Genomic DNA, 21,866 nt, shown 5'->3' with positions numbered 1-21,866 from the left:
CCTCTCGAAACCAGTACTCAGGCAGTTGCAGAATTCATGATATATCTAAAGACGGGTCGAAACCTCGCAGCATCAACGGTAGAAGGTTATAAAGCAGCAATACGCGGAATGCTAGCTCTAGCTACAGGAACAGATATCAGCAAAGATACTTGTTTGATGAAAACCATACAGAATTTTTGGCACGAGTCACCGCGGACACAACATGATATTCCTGCGTGGGATCTTGGCCTTGTTCTAAGGTATTTTAGAACTTCACGATTTCTTGACTTGTGGAACATTGATATGAGAGATCTTACTATTAAGACGGTATTCATTACTGCCATCACATATGGTCGTCGAAGGAGTGAAATCCATGCCTTGTCCTTCAGTACAGCATAATTTTCGGATAATTCAGTAACTCTCAGGTTTCTCCCTTCGTTTAGACCCGAAACCGTGAAGCCTCATGAGATACCTTCTTCTATCCTTCTTCCCGCGCTAGATGTAGATCCAGCGTTGTGTCCAGTGAGAATACTATCGGCCTACGTACAGCCAACGGCTAACGTGGCGGTCAGAAAAGGGAGAAAAAGGTTCTTCATTCCCTTTTCTAAAACAGCACCACGAGAGGTGGCAGCTGGAACCATTTCTTATTGGATAAAGAAGGCCATAACTATGGCATATGATGCAGCAAAAGAAGAGTGTAGAAAAGGGAAATCAAACGACACAAGATCCATGGCGGCGTCATGGGCGCTATCAAAATCAGTACCACTTACTGATATAAGGAGTGCTGCTGGGCGGTCTTTGGGGTCTACTCCCAGACAACACTACCTTCATGAAATAGAAGATCGGACCGATGCTCTACATTTCGTTGCGGTTCAGACAGTTTTATAGTTTATTCATTTGAATATTTGAGTTTGAAACTAATTTTTTTATATTAGTTGATTTATGAACCCACAACCAAATCAGTTGGAATCTAAGCTTTTGTTAATAGATGTACCAACGTATGAGGTAATGGCGACGCCAAAACTGAACTTTCAAATGAAAGTTTAGTTTGGCTAGCCGATACTTACCCCATACGTTGGTACATAGAGTCCCCCCCTCCTCCCCACTCATAGAGAGTTAAGGAATTATAAAGAATTTAGTTCAAAACAGAAATTGATCTGAATTCAGCCATGTGAGTAGAATTGGATCGTTGTGAAAACATCTCTCGGAGGATTTGTGGTGTCCTAACCCCGTTATTTGGATTGCAAAACCGTAGAAGCTTTTGTTAATAGATGTACCGACGCATGAGGTAAGTATCGGCTAGCCAAACTGAACTTTCATTCGAAAGTTTGGTTTTTGTGGTTGTGATTTGAAAAAAAAAGTTAGCTTATTCTTTCTGCTTTTGACTTATTTTTGACTAACCTAGAGTTTGAAATATTTTATTTGATTGACTAGAGTTATGGTACCGGGATATATCTTATGGGATATATCAGGATTTGGGATACATCTTTTGGAATATATCAGGGATATATAGTACTGGGATGTATATTTCTCGGGATATCTTTCCTGGGGGAAATTAATATTTTTAAAAGAAGAATTTTTGGCTCGATATCGTGGGCACATAGCGTTACCAGTGTTCATGCCAGAGAACTTGTCCTAGTAGCTTCAGGGCTGACCCTGGCAGCCCATTAGATCAGGAATTGGTGGCAGAATAGTGCACGAGAGACCGTGGGCCGCGATACAATACCGTAGTTCTATCAGTAGTGGCACTGGTGGCGCTGTGCCCCGTGTCCAGGCTGCACCAGATAGTTACACTGGTAGTGCTAGGAGCAAATAGTGATTCGATAGGCTGTTTTATCATTCTTTTTTATGCATTTGAAATAAACGAATCTAAAAGGAATAAAGGAGGGATGAAAATCTACTGAACTTCAGAATAATACAACCAGATAAAGGAAATTTGAGCGAATTCATAATTTTGGAAAAAAAATCCTTTGTAAAATATGTTTTAAAGTGTCTAATCTAGAGTTGCCAGAGTGTCTAAACTATGCAAATGTTTAATATAAGTAAAGCATGAAACATTAATTAAGGAAGTTTGACCTAGAGGCCACGGTGAAATTGCCGGAGCTCTAGAAAATGCAGTCAGATGGCATAATGGTAAAATATTGTATGATCTTTATTTAAATGTTATAAAAATTAAGAGGGAGCAGTCAATCTTGACTTTTCCCAGTTAAAAGTAGGAACAGAGCCTCAGCTAGCGATAAGGAAAGTATTAAAGAGAGATGGGCAGAACATTTTGAGAACATGCTAAACCATGATAAAGCTACAGGAACTGATGGAAAAAATGAAAACGTATGTGATAATTCGGAGGCGAAGGAAGATTTATTTTACGAGAAAGAGTTAGAGACAGAACTAAAATGATTAAAAAATAATAAGGCCTCAATTGCTGATAGTGTGACAAATAAGTTTTTGAAATATGGTGGTTGTGAAGTTGAGATAAATTTCTAAGGATTTTTGAAAAAAGAAATTTTTGGATTTTTGAGTATGATTTTTGAAAAAAGGAAGCACCCAGTGATTTTAGGAAAGCTTTATTTAAAGCCCTTTATAAAAAAAAAGGTGATGAAAGTAAGTGTGGTAATTACAGAGGCATTATATTGGTTTCTATAGAAAGCAAATCACATAGTATGATGACACTTTTTAGACTTATAGATGCTGTAGATAAAGTTTTGAGCGAAGAAAAGTGTGGTTTTAGGAAGGAGAGAGGATGCTTTGGCCAAATTTTCAGGCTAAGATTAATAATTGGGATGTTCCTGAATTGTCAGAACCCTTTAATCCTCAGTTTTATAGATTATAAGCAAGCTATTGATTCAGCCGATAGCAGAGCTTTAGTGAATGTCCTATCCTAGTACGTTATTCCAGATAAATACGTTTGAGTGATTGGTTCTATATACGAGAATGTTATTGCTGCGGTTAATGTAGGAAAGGAGTTTAGTAGCTGTTTTCGTGCAGGATCAGGTGTTAAGCAGGGTTGCGTTTCTTCCCCATTTATGTGAATCATTGTGATAGACTTTGTCCAAAGTAACACAGCAAAGGCAATGTTAGATAGTGTAATCAAGTGGGAAGGTAAAACTTTCCGAGATATACATTATCTTGATGACCTGAGTGATGAAAATGTTAGAAAATTGAATAATTTTTTGGTGGTTTTCAGAGTTCAGGGTGCAAGAATAGGTTTGAAAAATAATGTCAACAAGACTGTATCACCTAGACTGGGAACAAATAAAGGTGAAGAGGTGACGTTGGGTAATAGGAAGATTGATCAAGTGAATATCTTCACTTCTTTGGATAGTGTTATTAGTAAAGATGATGGATGCAGTAAACGTATTAGAAGTAGAATAGCCAAATCTCTGGGTGCTGTTTCGCGGTTGGAAATGGTTGGGAAGAACTGGAAGATAAGCCTACGAACCAAGATTGCAATGTCTGATGATGGCAGTGGTCAATTATGGTTCTCAAATTTGGACATTTCTGAAGACGGAGCATTTGGTATTTTTTTTTGCAGAAAAAAATGTCTATGGATTATTTTTGCACCTCTTGGATTGAATGTATTTCAAACAGTAAACCTTGCGAAACATTTAGTACTATCTTGTTATTTAGGGCTATAATGAGAGAAAGATTGTGATATATAGGATGCATTGCGTAGATTGCCAAAGATCTTCTTTTTCGGCAATCCATCTGCAGGTTGTTACCGAATAGGGTTGAACGAGGTCGTAAGAAATGATTGAAAGGAAATTGAAAACTCTTGGGAAGGTATCAGTAGGGAAGCTTTGAATAGATTTGTACGGAGGGAGAACGTGCGCACCTGTGTTGGCCTCAGGTAATTGTTGCTGCAGTGAGTTTTTAGTATAGTAGCAGTAGTATTGCATTGAAAGCTAATACCTATTGACGACTCAGTCGTAAATTACTCGCCTGCCGCGTTAGCGACCCTGGTTTTATATCGGTTGATGCAGTGTTTTTCACCTGTAATAGTTTTAGAAATCTAGGACCCTGGAATAGTACTTAAAATTGTTTACTGAAAGTGCAAAAGCTTGTTAGAAAATTTCAGATAAAAATTCTTATAAAAAGAAAGGAAAAAGATATCACTCTTAGACTTCGAAATATGACATCGGTTTCATCGTTTATTTTATTTTAACATCTAAATTGTAATTTATTTTGAACTATGGTTGGTTTATTTGTATTTGCACTTTCGCTTTACTTATTTTTTACATTTATCATTTGTTTTATTTCATATTTGTGTTATTTTTAGTTTATTTTACTATTATTGCATTTGATATTTGGTCAAATTTAATTTGACTTCTTTAAACCTATTTTTTGTGCACATGTTTTATATTTGTCTATATTTCACACGTCTTATAATTTTATTTTGTAATGTGTTTAACTTTGAGATCTCTCTAGTGTGACGACGATGAAACTGAAATACTTCTTCGGAAAGAAGTATCTCTGTGGCGTGATGCCGTTATTGACGTCGACACTATGGCCGAGAGACTAGGTTTAGTCCTAGGAACTAATTCAGCTTTAAAAAAAGATTTTGAAGATCTAAGAAGCAGACTTGTGGTAAATAATACATCTCTTATTTTAAATGTTTTTTATTATTTATTATATTGAACAATGGGCCTTAGAGTAATATTTCAAGTGATCTGCTTCCTTTAATTTTTGTGGATGGCAAAGAATCTGTGCCATTCAAAACCTTCAGAAATATGGTTAATAAGCCGATCCATCTTAGACGAGGTAAATTACTGATATGATATAATATAGCGGATTAAATTACTGGTAATTCATCATTTATCGTGTGGGGCCTATATTCACCTGCATTGTTTTCTAATCCTTTTTGATCATTAAGATATCCATGAATTATCGTCAACTAACAGCAATTTTTGGGAGGGGGAGGATAATAGTGGGTGAGGATAATGGTAGGTGAATCGGTAAGAACGTCCACTTTGAGGCTGTAAAAACTTAGGTCGCAATGCTATATATATAGAAATAGTAAAATTTCGAGTTCACGATCCTAAATATTTCTTGAATTTTATTAGACCATATGTAAGACTACCTTTATTTGAAGCCAGTACATTGTTCCGATAGCCGATATTTATTGTGCCAATAGCCGATTAGTCCTGATGGTGATTAAGTACATTATAGACAAGCAACTGATTGGAACTGTGATCACTTCAGGTACCTATTTTATATAAAGTCTTCAACTACCTCTGGTATTATCATCACAGAAAAGTAAATAGAGCTGTCAAAACGCTGTTTATAGTTGGTAAAATGATCTGCAAGTTTTGGGTATGGGGTGGTATGCTCCGGCAAACCACTCAAGAGTTGGCGTCCCTGCTTGCAGAGCTTGAGGGTGGTAGGTACTGCAAGGTGCCGACTCCTGCCTCTATTGGGGTCACCACCACCCTTGCTGAGGTTAAGTATGATGTCTTATAACCGCTCCTTATCTGATGAGGCAAAAGTCTATCTTAGGAGTTCTTTTGTCCGCTGTTTGGGCCAACTACCCATTCAGCCGGTATATACCTAGTTTTCAAACCGAAAAAAAAACAGCCTCTGATCGGACTTCCTTCCAGTAGATGACCAAATGCGCGCCCCTAAGACAATTCTTACGGATACGTTTACTTTTATCCACTGCAATATACGTGGTCTCCGATCCAAGTTGGACCACCTTCAGCTTATGATGAATCAGGTCTCCCATTCTGTCATGTGTGAAAATCTCCAAACATCTGGAAGATGTTTGTTTAGCTCTGGTAGACCTGAGTCTTGCTTATGATTTAGAGCAGCTTGTTGAATTCGACACTTATATTGGCCCTCGTGGATCATCCCGGCTTTATATCTTTTTAACTGATCATTCGGATTTATTTAGTGTCAAAAGTTATCCTTTTGCCAGGGACCATATGGCAGTTATACCTTGTGGAAACTCAAAATACCTCCACCTGTGCAAACAGCCGTGGAGCAAACTTTCAAAAGAAGCCCGACATAAAACAGCGGCACTTTACGAAAAAGTGATTACAGAGGCAATTGAGCAATTAATCACATCAAAACAATAAAAATCTCATCTCGAGATAAGCCTTGGTTCAATGCTGGTTGTAAAAAGACAACCAGGACCATAAAGAAGGCTCACAAGAAATGGGGTTTGACTGAAGCAGACGAGGACTGGACTGTTTTTATTAGAGCTGGGAACGAGTCTGTTAAAGGCACACGTTAAGCTAGAGCCGATTACAAATACAAGTGTGTATACAAATTGAAAAGTGTCCCTGCAAAGTGGTGGTCGGGGGTCGTCAAAGAAGCTCTACCGTCATCTAAAACAACGTCAATTCCCTCGCTGCATGTTGAAGCAACGATAATTCAGTCAGGCCAGGAAAGGGCAGATTTTCTTGCACCAGCCTTTTCAAAGGTTTCCCAACTTGATGACGTTGGAGACTCCCCTCCCCCCTTTCCACCACGAACAGATGAAAATCACCAGCGTTAACATAACAACTTGTAAGGTGCTCAGAACGGTAAGCCAGGTGGATTTCATCAAAGCTTCAGGACCTGACACGATTCCTAATCTAATCCTCAAAAGATACGCCCCTGAACCTGCTGCTCCTCTCGTCTCTCAGTACAGAAAAAGTTTTGCAGGGGGATCATTCCCGAAAGCCTGGAAAATTGCTCATGTGGTCCCTGTTCCAAAGGCAGAGCCCCACCTTACTATTGTAGGATCGTATCGTCCAGTAAGTCTTATGTCCTGCGTAGGTAAAGTTTATAAAAGCGTCATTAATAAAACCCTTTAATAATACCTCGAGTCACATATGTGGTTGGCAGGTACGCAATACTGTTTTGCAGAAAATGATCTACATCAAACTGTCTGTTTGCGCAGTATCAAGAGTAGATTGAGCCCCTTTCTTAGGGGCACGATATTCGCCTTCTCTCCTTTGACATCGTAAAAGCCTTTGATTGTGTATTGCATAAGGGACTTCTTTGTAAACTGAAAGCCTATGGAGTTGATGATCGGCTCTTTGAGATGCTTTCTGACTTTTTTCGTCAACGTTCATTGCAGGTTGTCCTCGACGGCTTCATATCAAAGGTACACCCAATCTTATCAGCAGCACCCCAAAGGAAGTATTCTGAGGCCAAGTCTTTTTTTGGTGTTAATAAACGACATAGGGGACAACCTTGTGAAGAGACTTCACCACTTGGCTGATGACACGACAACAAAAACATCAATTGCTAAGGACGAAGATCCCAGCGAACCCCGCAAGGAGCTTCAGACTGACCTGGAGAGAATTGAGAAGTGGGCAGATGCGTGGCTTGTCAGTTTTAACGCATCAAGAACGGAAGAGCTCCTAATTTCTAAGGTGCGTAATATGAGGGGTCATCCTGATATCTTCTTCAAAGGAAAGGCAATAACACGAGTTGATAAACTACGCCTACTTGGAGTTAACCTCTCTTCGGATCTTTCATGGACTGAGCATGTCAGTAAAATTAGATCCTCCTACTCAAGCAATATAGGAGTTTTCCTAAGATACAAAAGTCTCCTCCCCAATGAGTCTATTCTGCCACTATTCATTTCGTGCATCAGATCTGTCATGGAATATGCATGTCCTCTCTTTGCTGTTGCACCAAAAAGCCGCATCGCTCCACTCCAAGGTATTTAAAATCGAGCAGTTCGTGCAGCAATCTCTAGCAACACGATAGCTAAGACCCCATAGTTGATCCAGGAACGCTCCGACGTGGCTTCCATGTCGGTTTTCTACAAATACATGTATAACCCTCCATCAGAGGAGCTATCAAAGCTTGTTCCTGACAGAGCAAAGCCCTTGCGATCAACTCACTGAAGTAAAGCTCGTCAGGTCTACCTTGAGCAGGGTACTCCCCGCCAAGAATATCTGAAAATGAGTTTCGCCCGACGATTGATCGCCACATGGAATAGCTTGCCAGCAGAGGTAATCCCGGAAAATCCTTCCCTTGACGCGTTCAAGAGAAGGTATAACAAGTACCTCAGGGTTGGAAAATGACGTAATTACCAGGACTAGCGGCATATCATCACCTGCGAAGCCTGTAATAAAAAAACGTGCTTTTTACAATGTGTTCAAGGAGTGGCTGCAGTCTAGGTGAACATAGCCAAGATACTAACACATTTTTGCCCCACGGTGTTGGCCCGGAGGTGACTTTCCACTGCAATCAATTGTTTTGTTATTTTGTTGTTTTTTTCTTTTAGCTAAATTTTAAGTTGTCCTTTGATTTGAACATTTTCATATTTAATGAATATGGCCAGCTGGTAATTTTAAGTGTTTCATTTACCTATAATATTCGAAAATGTTCGAGTTGATAATTTTACTTGGGAAAAAATTCATCTATTTACCACCATCATTATCATAATATGTTCATTAAAAAAAAAAAGAAAAAGTTTGATGCAAGGAACTTAAATGGGAGGTATTCCCCTCCTACTTATTTTAATTTTTGCTGACTTTAAATTTAGTGCCACTTTTTTTAATTTCATATGAAAACCTTTTTTTCTATTAATGAGATTTTATATTAACTTGTTGGGTGTGTGTGTAATTCAATTTTCGTTCAAGTCACCTCTCTCTCATTTTATCTGCCTTTCAAGGTAACTCCCCTTTAACTCAACCTCCATTCAAATTGACCCCGTCCCCCTTCTTTCCCTGTGCAGCTGAATACCGTGCGAGTTGAGTTGAACAAAAGCTGAGTTACATGGGGCTGGAGTTCAATGGTGTTGAGTTGAACAAGGTTGAATGAAACGAGGGGTTAGGTTGAACACGGATATAGTTAAATGAGCTCAGTTGAATGGGGTTGAGTTAAACGAGGATTGAAGTGCAATAGAACCACTTTTTCCATGAAAGGTCTGAGTAGCTATTCCAAAACATAAAGAGAAACTTTTATTAAATAAATTTTTTTTTAGTCCCGCAATTTCATTTTAGAAAAATCATTGGCTTGAGCAGTCTTAGTTGGTATTAATTATATTCAATATGAACCAAACTACTGCCTTTATGTCTTTTTTTCTTTTTTTTTTAGTTCCGTACCATAATTTAGTTTCAGGAAAAATCATGAGTTCAGCGTTACTGAGCATGTCAAGTTTGCATTTTATATGAACGAATCTGCTGCCACTATGTTTCTGGATGCTTCAAAAATGTTTGATACACTCAGTAATGCTGTTATCTGGAAAATAGTCCTTAATTTGCTGATTTGATCTCAATAACAAATGAAATTAGCCCGGTCCCTGAGCCTTCCTCCGAAGATTTGCTTTCATGTAATATAGCACAAAATATTTCTAGTTATTACATGTTGATTCTAGAACCCTCATATTACTTATTTGGGCATTTTGCCTGAGTTCAATTTACTCATTATCAAAATATAAAAAATAATATAAAATGGGTGCCAAAAGGTAAATAGTTTCAGCCTTTAATTCTGCAAGCCAGTACCTTTGATTAATTATGTTCCTATTTCTGTTTAGTGTTCTTTCCTTTGACTTGTGCTCAATATGAAAGATAAGAAAACAAATGAATATTTGGTTAAAATAATCAATATTCATAGCTTAATCCAGTTAACTGAATATTAGGGGTTGGTGGGAGATATTCCTTGAGGTATATCGAAGGTACCCTTAAGAAAATTCTAGAATTTTGGCCTGAATATTCTTTTTTTGCCATTTTTGTTCCTGTATTTTTAGGCTTTTTGCATTTTTGTTAATTTATTCCAACCCATTTTTTAGAGACTCGAAGATGAGAAGAACATTTTCTCAACTCTTGAGTCAAGTCTACGCAAGAGAATCAGTGAACTTGAATCGGAAAATGTCCGTCTTAGAAGCCACCTTGAAGACTGCTTGCCACCCGCTTACGACTTGCCTTCTGGATCGATTGTGATTAAAGTGACGAATAATCAAGTAACCAATCATGATTCTCCAAGTGTTTCATTGAGTTCATTATCTGATGGTTTTGAAAAACTTGACCAAAACTCTACAAATATAACTGAATCAATACGTGGTGAAGATGAAATATATATTGAAAATAAATATAATAAAATTGATTCTGATCATGTTTACGAAACCACCCATTCCAGCTTGATTATACCGACGAATATTCATAATCGTTTAGATGACGATACGACAATTGATGAGGTTCTTCAAGAGCTCTCAGATATCGTAATTGATGAATCTGAAAATAGCTCGGAAACAAAAGACGAAAATCGGTTTGAAGATCGTGCAAGTCCTGACAGAGAATCAGATGAATTAAAAATTGTGCCGACAAGGTTTCCCCAACCGCCAAAACGTAACCCAGAATTTAATCATGTCGATTTGAACATAACTTATGAGGAAAGTGAGACCGATGGATTTCAGGGGATTTTGAACCACACGCCAAGGTTCAAATCAAGCTTTGGCCGTAAAATAAGTCAAAATTATGGCTCTAATTTTGATCGTTCCGAAAGTGACAGTGACAATGGTAAAGATTTTGGCAAACCTGTCAAAAAAGTTTGTAGTAGCTTTTTAAAGCAAATTCCTGACTTTTATTTGCAAAAAGACGATTCATCTCGATACCGCAATTTTACCGAATATTCGGGTTCAAATGATAAGCCAGCAAAAGGTTATCGAAGAAGTACCCAAATAATTAACTATGAGCTGGAGCAAAAGGGAAGGAGGGAAGAAAGCAGGAGATCTAGGAGCTTTGAAAGTTTACTCGTTCAAGCTATACCCATTTCTTCTGACATGAAAAATTATGACCATGCAAAATCAAATTGTCAACTGAAACGATTTGAGGGAAGCAAATACCAATGTGCAAGAGCTCGCCTGGGCTTTTTAAAATGCAATGTTCAGCCAAAAAGCCTGAATAAAGACCATATTCATTCGCAATCAGAGTTTTGCACGGAGGGGTTCTTCAAAACCAAAAATCCAAGATTGTTTGAAACTACCTCCGGTCTTTATTAAACGGTTTGTTTTGACCTTGTGCTACGTTTGTTAATTTTTATACATAAAATTTATTAAATTATACAAAAATAAACCATAATATTTAATAGACAAAATCTGTCAAGTTAATGGATAGTTAACATTTTATCTTTGTTTTTTCTGCAGCTGCTTTTGACTGACAAAGGTGGTTATGAGAGTGGTTGGGTGGGAGTTTGGGAGTGAGAGTGGTGGGATTCATATTTTTTTAGAACTAAAAATCCAAGATTGTTTGACACGAAATCTGGTCTGTATTGAACTTTTTGAACTTCGAATATTGAATTTCGAATGTCTCTTTGCAAAACAAACCCATTTTTCTTAGGTTTTTGTTTATATCGAGCCAACGAGAGTACACAATTACCCTTATCGCTTTAAGATGAAGTCCTTAAGTTTTACATAATTTCTTAAATTTCTAGAACTACATTAGCAGAGGGGATCCCCGCTGCACTTTGCACCAGACTAATTACTAGAGGTGCATCCGTACGACATTGCATAGATAAATATATATATATATATATATATATATATATATATATATATATATATATATATATATATATATATATATATATATATATATATATATATATATATATATATATATATATATATATATATATATATATATATATATATATATATATATATATATATATATATATATATCCAGTTCTATATAATCTATATTCAGTTCGGTGCTCAATCGATGAAACTAGTCTGAAAGTATATATGGATGTGTCACTTATTTCCTACGCCTTATTACAAGTAAAAAAGTAGTTCTTGGTACCTTTGTTTCGGTACCAAGACCCTGTCTGTTCCCCGATTACCTTCCATCATCCCCGAACCCTATCTTCCCGCCCGCAACAGACCGTCCCGTATAAAGACCCAAAATGTGCCCACATTGACTCCCGTTCCTGCTAAACATGAAAAATATCGCAAGAGTTTTGTTCCAGTTTTTTTTTTGAATTTTACAATAGCCAGGAAAACTAGTCATTCATTTTATGGTTTTTTTTTCTTGTTGGTGTTTTCTTTTTCTTTTTCTTTAAACTAAGTTTTGACTCATTTTGTTTATGTATTTTATACAATTGAATATGTTTGGCGTGAAGGTCAAATTCACCTGATTCATTTCCAGTGATGACAAAACTTCTCGTTACGATACATATATTTACTAGTGCTATTTTTGACACGAAATTCAAGTTCGGCAACCATGCTGTGAAAGAAGTTTTTGAATGAAATTCTATTCTAGTTATTCCCTGGCACTAAAGCTCGAATCGGATCCCAATTCAAGGGCTTGTCCAAGAATGCATCTCTTGTTGAGGATTGTAATGAGGAAAAGTTTTGGTTAGGTATCTGCATAGAGTGCTGCCGTCCCAGAACTGGTGTCGTTAGTTCGATCCGCTTTTCCATCAAACATCGTTTCTCAAAAGAGCTGAAGAAACATAGAGTTATTATTTGCACCAGTTTTTCTGAATAATTGTTAATAACCCAGAACTTAAATGGAAAAAATAATACATAAAAAAAAAACCAATCATCTCTCCCTTCCTCCTCCAGAGTTCAGGAATCAACATTTCTTGAGAGAAATTAAATTCTTAGAAGTTCGAAATGTTTAAGAAAATTGAGATCCATGACATAAACACAGTTTTGCTGTTATAATTCTCCGAAACTAAGAATACCAAATTTTAATAGCGAAACCTTTTTTATGTTAGCAATTCCGTTTTCAGAAGAGTTTTAGACTTCTAAAAATTCAAATTTCTGATTTCTTTAAGCAAACCCTTTATATTGCATTACAATATAAAGTGAATTGCAAAGATTCACTTTTCAACAATTTCGAATCCTTAGTTTTGGATTTTGATTGCGAAATTCTTCTTATGTCAAGAATCCCAGTTTTCTTAAGAAGTTCGGACTTCTAAGACGTTAAATTTCAGATTTATTCAAGTACGTAGTCCTTCATTCTTTAGTTCAACAAGTTTTCATTTTCTAGCAATTTAGATTTCTTAGTTTTCGAATTTTTAATATTGAAACTCTTTTTATGTGAAGAAACTCAACTTTTTTAAGAATTTCAGAGTGGTAAGATTTAAAATTTCAATTTTCTTCAATCAAACGCCATTTGTTTGATAAACAAATCGTACGTCGAAAAAATATAATTTTATTGCCAAGAAAACATGTAATTCGGAGGCTCATGCTCCGGTTTGGAAAAAATATATAAGAAACCATAGTTGAACAGTACGCCTTAATATATTAAAAAGAACTCTTGCTCACAGTCAAAGAGTTCTTGGTAACGAACCGTAAGTAAGGGACGACCCGGCTTAAACTCGGCGAAAACTCGAAAGAACAGAATTTTTATACCAATAGATACATCAAAAGAATTGGATTTTTATGCTGATGTCAAATATATAAGTTTCATCAAGTTTAGTCTTACACATCAAAAGTTACAAGCCTGAGAAAATGTGCTTGATTTTTGAAAAAGGGGGGAGACACCCGTTAATGTCATAGAATCTGGTCAATACCTCGCTCTTTACGCTAAAGTAATATTTTGTACTTTCAAAAGAGTATTTATTCTAATTAAAATGCAATTTTTAATCTGTGGTAATTATTAAATATTTTTACCTAATTTTTAAATTTAGCTTAAAGAGCGAGGTATTGACGAGGGGGCGAACCCCCTTATGTACGTAATAATTTCTGTTCGTTTTAAGTTTTAATGTTGCCCCTTATTTTCAGTTGAAAAAACTTGTTTTTGTTTTTTATTTAATAACAGAAAAAAACCTGTTTTGAAAAAAAACTGTCAGGTGAGGAGAAGAATTACCATTTGAAACTAATTCAGGAATGGTAAATATTATTTCGATTAATCTTAATATATGAATCTTATTGCAAAACAAATTAATGGGAAATTCAAAGAACAGCCTGATAACCCTAAAAAATAGTTTTCGCTCCAAATACAATTTGGATCATTGGAATCACAATAGCCGAAAATTCCATGTAAAGGAATTACATTCCTCCACCTGGGGCAACAAGGAAAATCACAAGTCTCTATATTTTCTTCTTGTCCGTATTTTTTCTTCGTCACTACCGGGGTGTTGAAACATAATAGGGAATTGTTTAAGGGCTATTCTGGAAACTAGTTTTTATGTCTATGTATTTTTTTAAGTAAAAAAAGATAATATTAAAATAAAACGTAATTTACTAAAAAAACTGCATTTTCATATGCAAGATGATATAACACACATATCTTTTGAAATTCACTTTAAAACAAACAAATGAAAAGGACATAGTTTTATTTGAATTTTGAAGTCAAATTTATAGGATAAAAACTCAATAAGAAATTTAAAATCTGAAAATTTGTCAAGCAACCAACACCATTGTATTAGTCAATTCCTTTTTCAAGACTGAAGTTACATTTCGCCATGTATACCGATGCCTGGATAGCCTGGAAGAACTCTAGATTTTTTGGTAAAAAACTGAAAATGTGTCAAGTGAGCAACAACATTATATTTATACCTATTTTGAAACTAAAATTTATGGGCCATACAGTACACCATATTGCTCGTAATATAAATTAGCTTGATTAAACTCCGGATTTCTCGGTAAGAAAAACTAAGATGATAAACACAGTAGAACACAGTGAAACTTGTCGAGTGGCCAACACCATTATATTAAAATCTTTTTTTAAACTAAAATTTGGATCAACCATAGAGTTCACCATATAGTTCTTGATATACTTCTGCATGGTTAAAGTCTGGATTTTTCGATCTGGGTTTGGATTTTTTTGTTGGCTCAATTTTTCGGTATAAATTTCTAGCATATGGAACTGGCTTAGATCCAAAAATTGGTCTTCTTCTCATTTTTGAAAGTCCTCCTTTATTACCGCTTAATCTTAAATGAGAACTGTTAACTACACTTTTTATACCCGCAGTTTTTGGCTTTCCTACAAAACTATTATTCGTATTTCTTGCATATGGACTGCCTAATTTATTTTCCCAGCTTGAAGTCTTTAATCTATTTATTTGCATTGGCAGATTGGCTTTGGGCCTTTTCCAATACTCTAGGATCGGTATTCTTGTTTCTCCAATCTTTGATTCAGCCTCACTTGAAGATGAAGAGCTTGAGCCATCTTCTTGGGTCAAGTCTTGTTTTAATACTCCGGAATTCAGTATATAGTGTCTCTGTCGTTGACTGGGCCAGTCTCTGTCAGCATTTATCTCTAGTACGTTTGGGGCAAAAACCATTGCAATCAAGAAACTGACCTAGAATAGAGTTCATTAGTATCATCAGATGATCACAGGCATAGACATTTTTTTGTTTTTTGGGGGACTTCAAATATAAAGTGAACATTGGTATTTTGCAGAAAGAAAAAGCCAAAAACGTTCTATTTTCTCCCCAATACTTCAAAACTTTGCATAATAATAATATAAGGGTTTTTATTTCAATCAAACAAATAAATAAATCAACCACCAGAAGCAAACTTGTTTAGGCTATACACCCTTCAAAAAAAACCTGATATATACATCGCTATCAACAACGTAAAACAATAAATAAATAAAAATGAAAAGAGAAAAATTAAAATGTCTAGGTGTCCTAAGGAATGGTCCCCCCCCCCCCTTTTGAGCATCGAGAGATCTATTTGAATTCATTTATTAGCAAGTGAGTAAGTGAAAATTAACTGATTTACTCATAAATGATTGCTTGTAATATTTTTATAATCATAATATTTCATCACACATTTACAGTAGGAGGGGCCCAGAAGATACAGGACGAGATTTAATGTCCTTCGTAAAAGCCTGGACGAGATTTAATGTCCTTAGTAAAAGTCTGGACGAGATTTAATGTCCATGGTTAAAGTCTTATTTCTAGACCAATCAGAGGACTAGAATCCGTGGATGAACAAGATCACATCCTCTTTCTAAACCAATGACATAGCTAGAAATACTAACGGGAGTGACGCAACTAATATCCCTGAAATTTCAGCAGTGAATTTACGTAACTGTTATATCACAAGATTACACACCTCTTTCTAGGTCAGGGACCCATATTTACATACTGTACGAACAACTTGGACGAACAAGATTACACACCTCTTTATAGGTCAATGACAGGGTTAGATTACTACCGGGACATGTGACATCACTTGACCTCCAATGAATTTACCATGAATTTATGTAACAGGATGTTGTCGAAACTGGTATTATCTGCTGACACAATTTGTCCATGGGACATTGCTTATAAAATGGGACATTGCTTATTCATATTTTTTAATTGGATTGTATGAAAGGGATAAAAGAGTTAAAAACGCGTAACAGTTAAGTCTTAACTGTTAAGACCTCCCTCCAACTTTTTGGGTTCCATTCCCCCATTTTTTTTTCTTTTTTGAGCATTTTACTTCTAAACTAGCTACAATAGCAACATTTTACCCTATACTAATAGTATTTCCAAGGGTTTTGGTAGCCTTGATGGAGCATTCTCCTTCTAAACTAGCTAAAATAGCAACATTTTACCCTATATTATTAGTATTTCCAAGGGTTTTTGATAGCCTTGATGGAGCATTCTCCTTCTAAACTAGCTAAAATAGCAACATTTTAGCCTATATTATTAGTATTTTCAAGGGTTTTTAGTAGCCATGATGGAACATTCTCCTTCTAAACTAGCCAAAATAGCAACATTTTACCGTATATTATTAGTATTTTCATTTTCCTTCTAAACAGTAGGGTAAGAGGTACCATTTTGCATAAAGCTATAGCAATCTCCATGTTATTCTTTCGCGCCTCTACACCTTTTCAAAGAGAGTGAGTATCCTCTCACATGGCCTTACATTTCTATAGAAGCTATACGAATTACCATGCTATTCTATGTTCCTTCCATTGTTTTTCTATGGGACCTCTACACGTGATTAAACACGTTATGAAACTATGTGCTATTTGCTTATGTCCCGTTGGTACCATTCCAAACGAGTGGGGATTCCCCGCCTGTTCCTAAACATTGCAAAAAAGATAACAGTATGAATGGGTGATTCCCCGCACTCATTTGTTTCAACTCTAAGTTTTTTTTTCAACCAGAGTGGGTTTTTTTTTCGAGCTGACACCTGTTTTTTAGGCAGCCAATCAGAGAGCTGCTTAACAATTCGTCATTGAAATTCCGTATAAAACATTCATGCATTGGAATTTAATTTTCATTATGTTTTAGTATATTGAGCATATTACACTGGATTTTATTAACTCTGAAACAATGGATATTTCTATTTTCAATGTGAGTACACTTTCATTCTTTATTTCCAAAAAAAAAATCGTTTTACTAGTAAATTCAAATTTCAGGGGGACTTAGCCCCCCTCCCCCCACCCCCAACAATAAAACAACCATACAAAAGTATATTCGATAGAACACGCTAAGTAGGTTTTTTTCTATTATATAAAACAAAAACTCTCTCATCCACTGCCATGTTACGACCATAATTCCTTACTTTTAGCTATTTCGTTCATAAAAAAAAATGCCCCTTTTTCCCAATTATCAGAAAATCTTTTTTCCAGTCTAAAAACCACATGTGTTTATAATTACGGAGAGTCCCTTTTGAAGTCAGAGTTTAAACGTGTCTTATCTGAGTTATGAAGACAACTCTCATCCACTGTTGTGTTACGAGCATAATTCCTTACTTTTAGCTATTTCGTTCATAAAAAAAAATGCCTCTTTTTCCCAATTATAAGAAATTTTTTTTTCTACTTTAAAAACCACATGTGTTTATAATTAAGGAGAGTCTCTTTTGAAGTCAGAGTTTAAACGTCTCTTATATGAGTTATGAAAACAAAAGGCTGATGATTAAGACAAGGATTTGTGTAATTCTAAACGCTTTGCCCATTCAAAAAAGCGAGGATTTCTGTTAAATAAATAATTCTTATACATTTTAAAATAGCTTATTTCGTTCCAAAGCTTGGCTTTTTCATAACCAAAGGTTCAAATTTGACCCAGCGAGATGTATTTTCTATAATTTTCTTACAAGAAACTAGAGTTTACGGTCAGAAACCCTTATTAGCTCAGATTTTATCGGAATAGTTTTATTTTTCGATCCAAAAATAGACTAAAGTTTCAGATTTGAACCAGAGAATTGTATTCTCCATAGTTTTCTTACATCTTTGGAAATCATTAAGGATAACAAACATTTTTTCGACCAGATAAGTTTTTGAAAAGCACATTCAGCATGGCGTGCGCTATTTTTTTTTTATCATGAACCCTTTAGAGACCAATTTGATCAACTTGGAGAAAGTTCAAATAGAATCGTTAGTGATATTGATATTAGTGCGTAAACTACAAACTGACAAAAAAATATCCAGAACTTTTTTTTTTCTTGTAGCCTTGACTTTGAAGACATTTTTTAATCTTGATTGGCTTTAGAGATATCTTGCAAAATAAAACTAGTGAAATAATTCAGCTTTTCAGATAAATTTAATTTTTTTTTTTAATGAAGTATTTTTGTAGTAAGAACACTCGATATCCTAAAAGTGTCTGATTAAAACTTTTACCTTGAGCATCGATGTTGTTAGCAGAATTTCAAAAGGATCATTTATAAGTGCTGGCGTATCTGATGAAATAATTTAGGTCGTATGATAAATTTAATTAATTTTTTTTTTAATACAGTAGTTTTTCAGTAAGCACATTCGATATCCTAAAAGTGTTTGATTCAAACTTTTACCTCGGGAATGGGATTGTCTTGAGGGGGGAATTTTCCATAGAAGAGGTGGAGGGCATTTTTACGTGAAAACAACTTCAACTGTGCCCATCCCCACCACCCCCCACCCCCGCGATCAGAAATTAAATTACAAAAAAAAGGTTCTGCAACTGAAAGTAAGGAGCAACATTAAAACTTAAAAATGGACAGAAAATAGAGGTCGTTTCAAAAAGATTTAGGATTCTTTAACTTTAGCGCTATCAGTCATAAGCAATTGGTTTGAAAAAATTGTCTGATTATCGAAAAATGTAGAAACACCTTTCACACGCCAACAGGAATGGGATTGTCATGAGGGTAGAATTTTCCATAGAAGAGGTGGAGGGTATTTTTACATGAAAACAACTTCAACCGTGGCCAGCACCCTGCGATCAGAAATTAAATTATAAAAAAAGTTTCTTCAACTGAAAGTAAGGAGCAACATCAAAACTTAAAAACGGACAGAAAATAGAGGTTGTTTCCAAAAAGATTTAGGATTCATTAACTTTAGTGCTGCCAGTCAAAAGCTATGGGTTTGAGAAAATTGTCTGATTATCGAAAAATGAAGAAACACCTTCCAAAAGTCGACAGGAATGGGATTGTCTTGAGGGGGGAATTAGTTTTAACAAAAAATGTCTGAATAGTATTTTTTGGGGGATGGCGCGATGACTTTTTTCGGTCACAGATGCAACAATGGTACTGTTTTTTAATAGCATTGAAAGGAACGACTATTGAATGCCTCGCTGTTTAAGTTAAGAGGTGAAATCAAGACCAAAAAATGACTATTGAACACAAAGACAACACACATACAGAGACGACACACACATAGCAAAGACACAAGCACTAAGACGACACACACACACACACAGAGACGACACACACACAGACACGACACACACACACAGATGACACACACACACAGAGACGAAACACACATAGAGACGATACACACAGAGAGAACAAACACACAGAGACGACACACATAGCGACGACACACACACACAGAGACGACACACACACAGAGACAACACAGACACGAAACACACAAAGAGACGAAACACACACAGAGTCCACTCACACACAGAGAGGACAAACACACAGAGACGACAGGCACAAAGGGACTAATCACACACAGAGAGGACAAACACACAGAAACGACACACACACACACAGACACAAAGAGACTAATCACACACAGAGAGGACAAACACACAGAAACGCCACATAGAGATGACACATTCACAGACACGATACACACACACACAGAGTCAACACACACACAGAGACGAGACACACACACAGAAATGAAAAACACACAAAGAGACGACACATACAAAGAGACGTCACACACGCAAAGATACGAAACACACGGAGAGACGACGCACACATAGAGACAACACACACAGAGACAATATCCACACAGAGACGACACACACACACAGAGACGACACACACACACACAGATACGAAACACATAGAGACGACACGCATACAGAGACGACAAACACACAGAGACAACACACACACAGATATGAAACACCCACAGAGACGGCACATGCACAGAGACGACACACACAGAGAGAGTCCACTCACACACAGAGAGGACAAACACACAGAGATGACAGACACAAAGAGACGAACGACACACAGAGAGGACAAACACACAGAGACGACAGACACAAAGAGACGAATCACACACAGAGAGGACAAACACACAGAAACGACACATAGAGACGACACATGCACAGAGATGATACACACAAACAGAGAGTCAACACACACAAATAGACGATACACACACACAGAAATGACAAACACACCGAGAGACGACACACGCAAAGAGACGTCACACACACACACAGATACGAAACACACATAGAGACGACATACACATAGAGACAACACACACACAGAGACAGCATCCACACAGAGACGACACACACACACAGAGACGACACACTCAAAGTGGGGACTTACACATAGAGATGACACACACACACACAGAGACGACAAACACACAGAAACAACACACACACACACAGAGACGACACACACGCATAGAGACACCACAGACGCAGAGACGACACACACACAGAGACGACAACACATAGAGAGATGACACGCACACAGAGACGACAACACATAGAGAGACGCCACGCACACATAGACGACAAACACACAGAGACAACACACACACACAGATACAAAACACACACAGAGAGGACACAGTCACAGAGATGACACACACACACACACACACAGAGACCACTCACACACAGAGAGGACAAACACACAGAGACGACAGACGCAAAGAGACGAATCACACACAGAGAGGAAAAACACACAGAAACGACACACATAGAGAGACGACACACACACAGAGACGACACACTCAAAGTGACGACTCACACATAGAGTTGACACACACACAGAGACGACAAACACACAGAGCCGACACACATAGAGAGACGACACTCACACAGAGACTACAAACACATAGATACAACACACACAGATACGAAACACACAAAGAGACGACACACGCACAGAGAGGACACACACATAGAAACGACACACACACACACACAGAGACAACACACATAGAGACAACAAAGACATAGAGATGACAGACACACAGATACGAAACATCCACAGAGACGACACAGTCACAGAGACGACTCACACACAGATATTCCACACACGCACACAGAGGACAAACACACAGAGACGACAGACACAAAGACACGAATCACACACAGAGACGACAAACACACAGAAACGACACAGAGAGACGACACGTGCACAGAGACGATACACACACACAGAGTCAACACACACAGAGAGACGAGACACACACACAGAAATGACACATAGAGACGACACATGCACAGAGACGATACACACACACAGAGTCAACACACACAGAGAGACGAGACACACACAAAGAAATGACAAACACACATAGAGACGACACACACACACAGAGACGTGACACACACACAGATACGAAACACACATAGAGACGACACACACATAGAGACAACACACACACAGAGACGACACACACACACAGACGGCATACTCAAAGTGACGACTTACACATAGAGACGACACACACACAGAGACGACACGCACACAGAGACGACACACATAGAGAGACGACACACACACAGAGACGATACACACAAAGTGACGACTGACACAGAGAGACGACACACACACAGAGACGAGAAACACACAGAGACGACA

The 21,866-nt window shown here is 37.0% G+C and overlaps 2 protein-coding genes across 3 annotated transcripts in view; one reads left to right on the top strand and one right to left on the bottom strand.

Moving 5' to 3' along the window:
* Nucleotides 1-10,997, top strand: part of mwh (multiple wing hairs) — a 194,735-nt gene extending 183,738 nt beyond the window's left edge. For both annotated transcript variants that reach the window (XM_089087066.1, XM_089087067.1), the window contains 2 exons: nt 4,405-4,563; nt 9,710-10,997. In XM_089087066.1, coding sequence (XP_088943192.1) covers nt 4,405-4,563; nt 9,710-10,918 — 1,368 coding nt within the window. In that variant the 3' untranslated portion in view covers nt 10,919-10,997. The remainder of the gene's footprint in view (nt 1-4,404; nt 4,564-9,709) is intronic.
* A 3,178-nt stretch (nt 10,998-14,175) lies between these two features.
* The window catches only part of LOC148954369 (uncharacterized), an 89,831-nt gene continuing 82,140 nt past the window's right edge, over nt 14,176-21,866 (bottom strand). Inside the window, exon 2 of the mRNA XM_089087064.1 lies at nt 14,176-15,174. Within this exon, the coding sequence (XP_088943190.1) occupies nt 14,614-15,174 (561 nt within the window). The 3' untranslated portion in view covers nt 14,176-14,613. The remainder of the gene's footprint in view (nt 15,175-21,866) is intronic.

Source organism: Artemia sp. Qi Xiang Cuo, chromosome 3, assembly GCF_049724085.1.
Source record: "Artemia sp. Qi Xiang Cuo chromosome 3, ASM4972408v1, whole genome shotgun sequence".
Taxonomy (NCBI): Eukaryota; Metazoa; Arthropoda; class Branchiopoda; order Anostraca; family Artemiidae; genus Artemia; species Artemia sp. Qi Xiang Cuo.
Note: the sequence above shows the minus strand (reverse complement) of the source record. Positions and strands in the feature narration are given on the sequence as shown.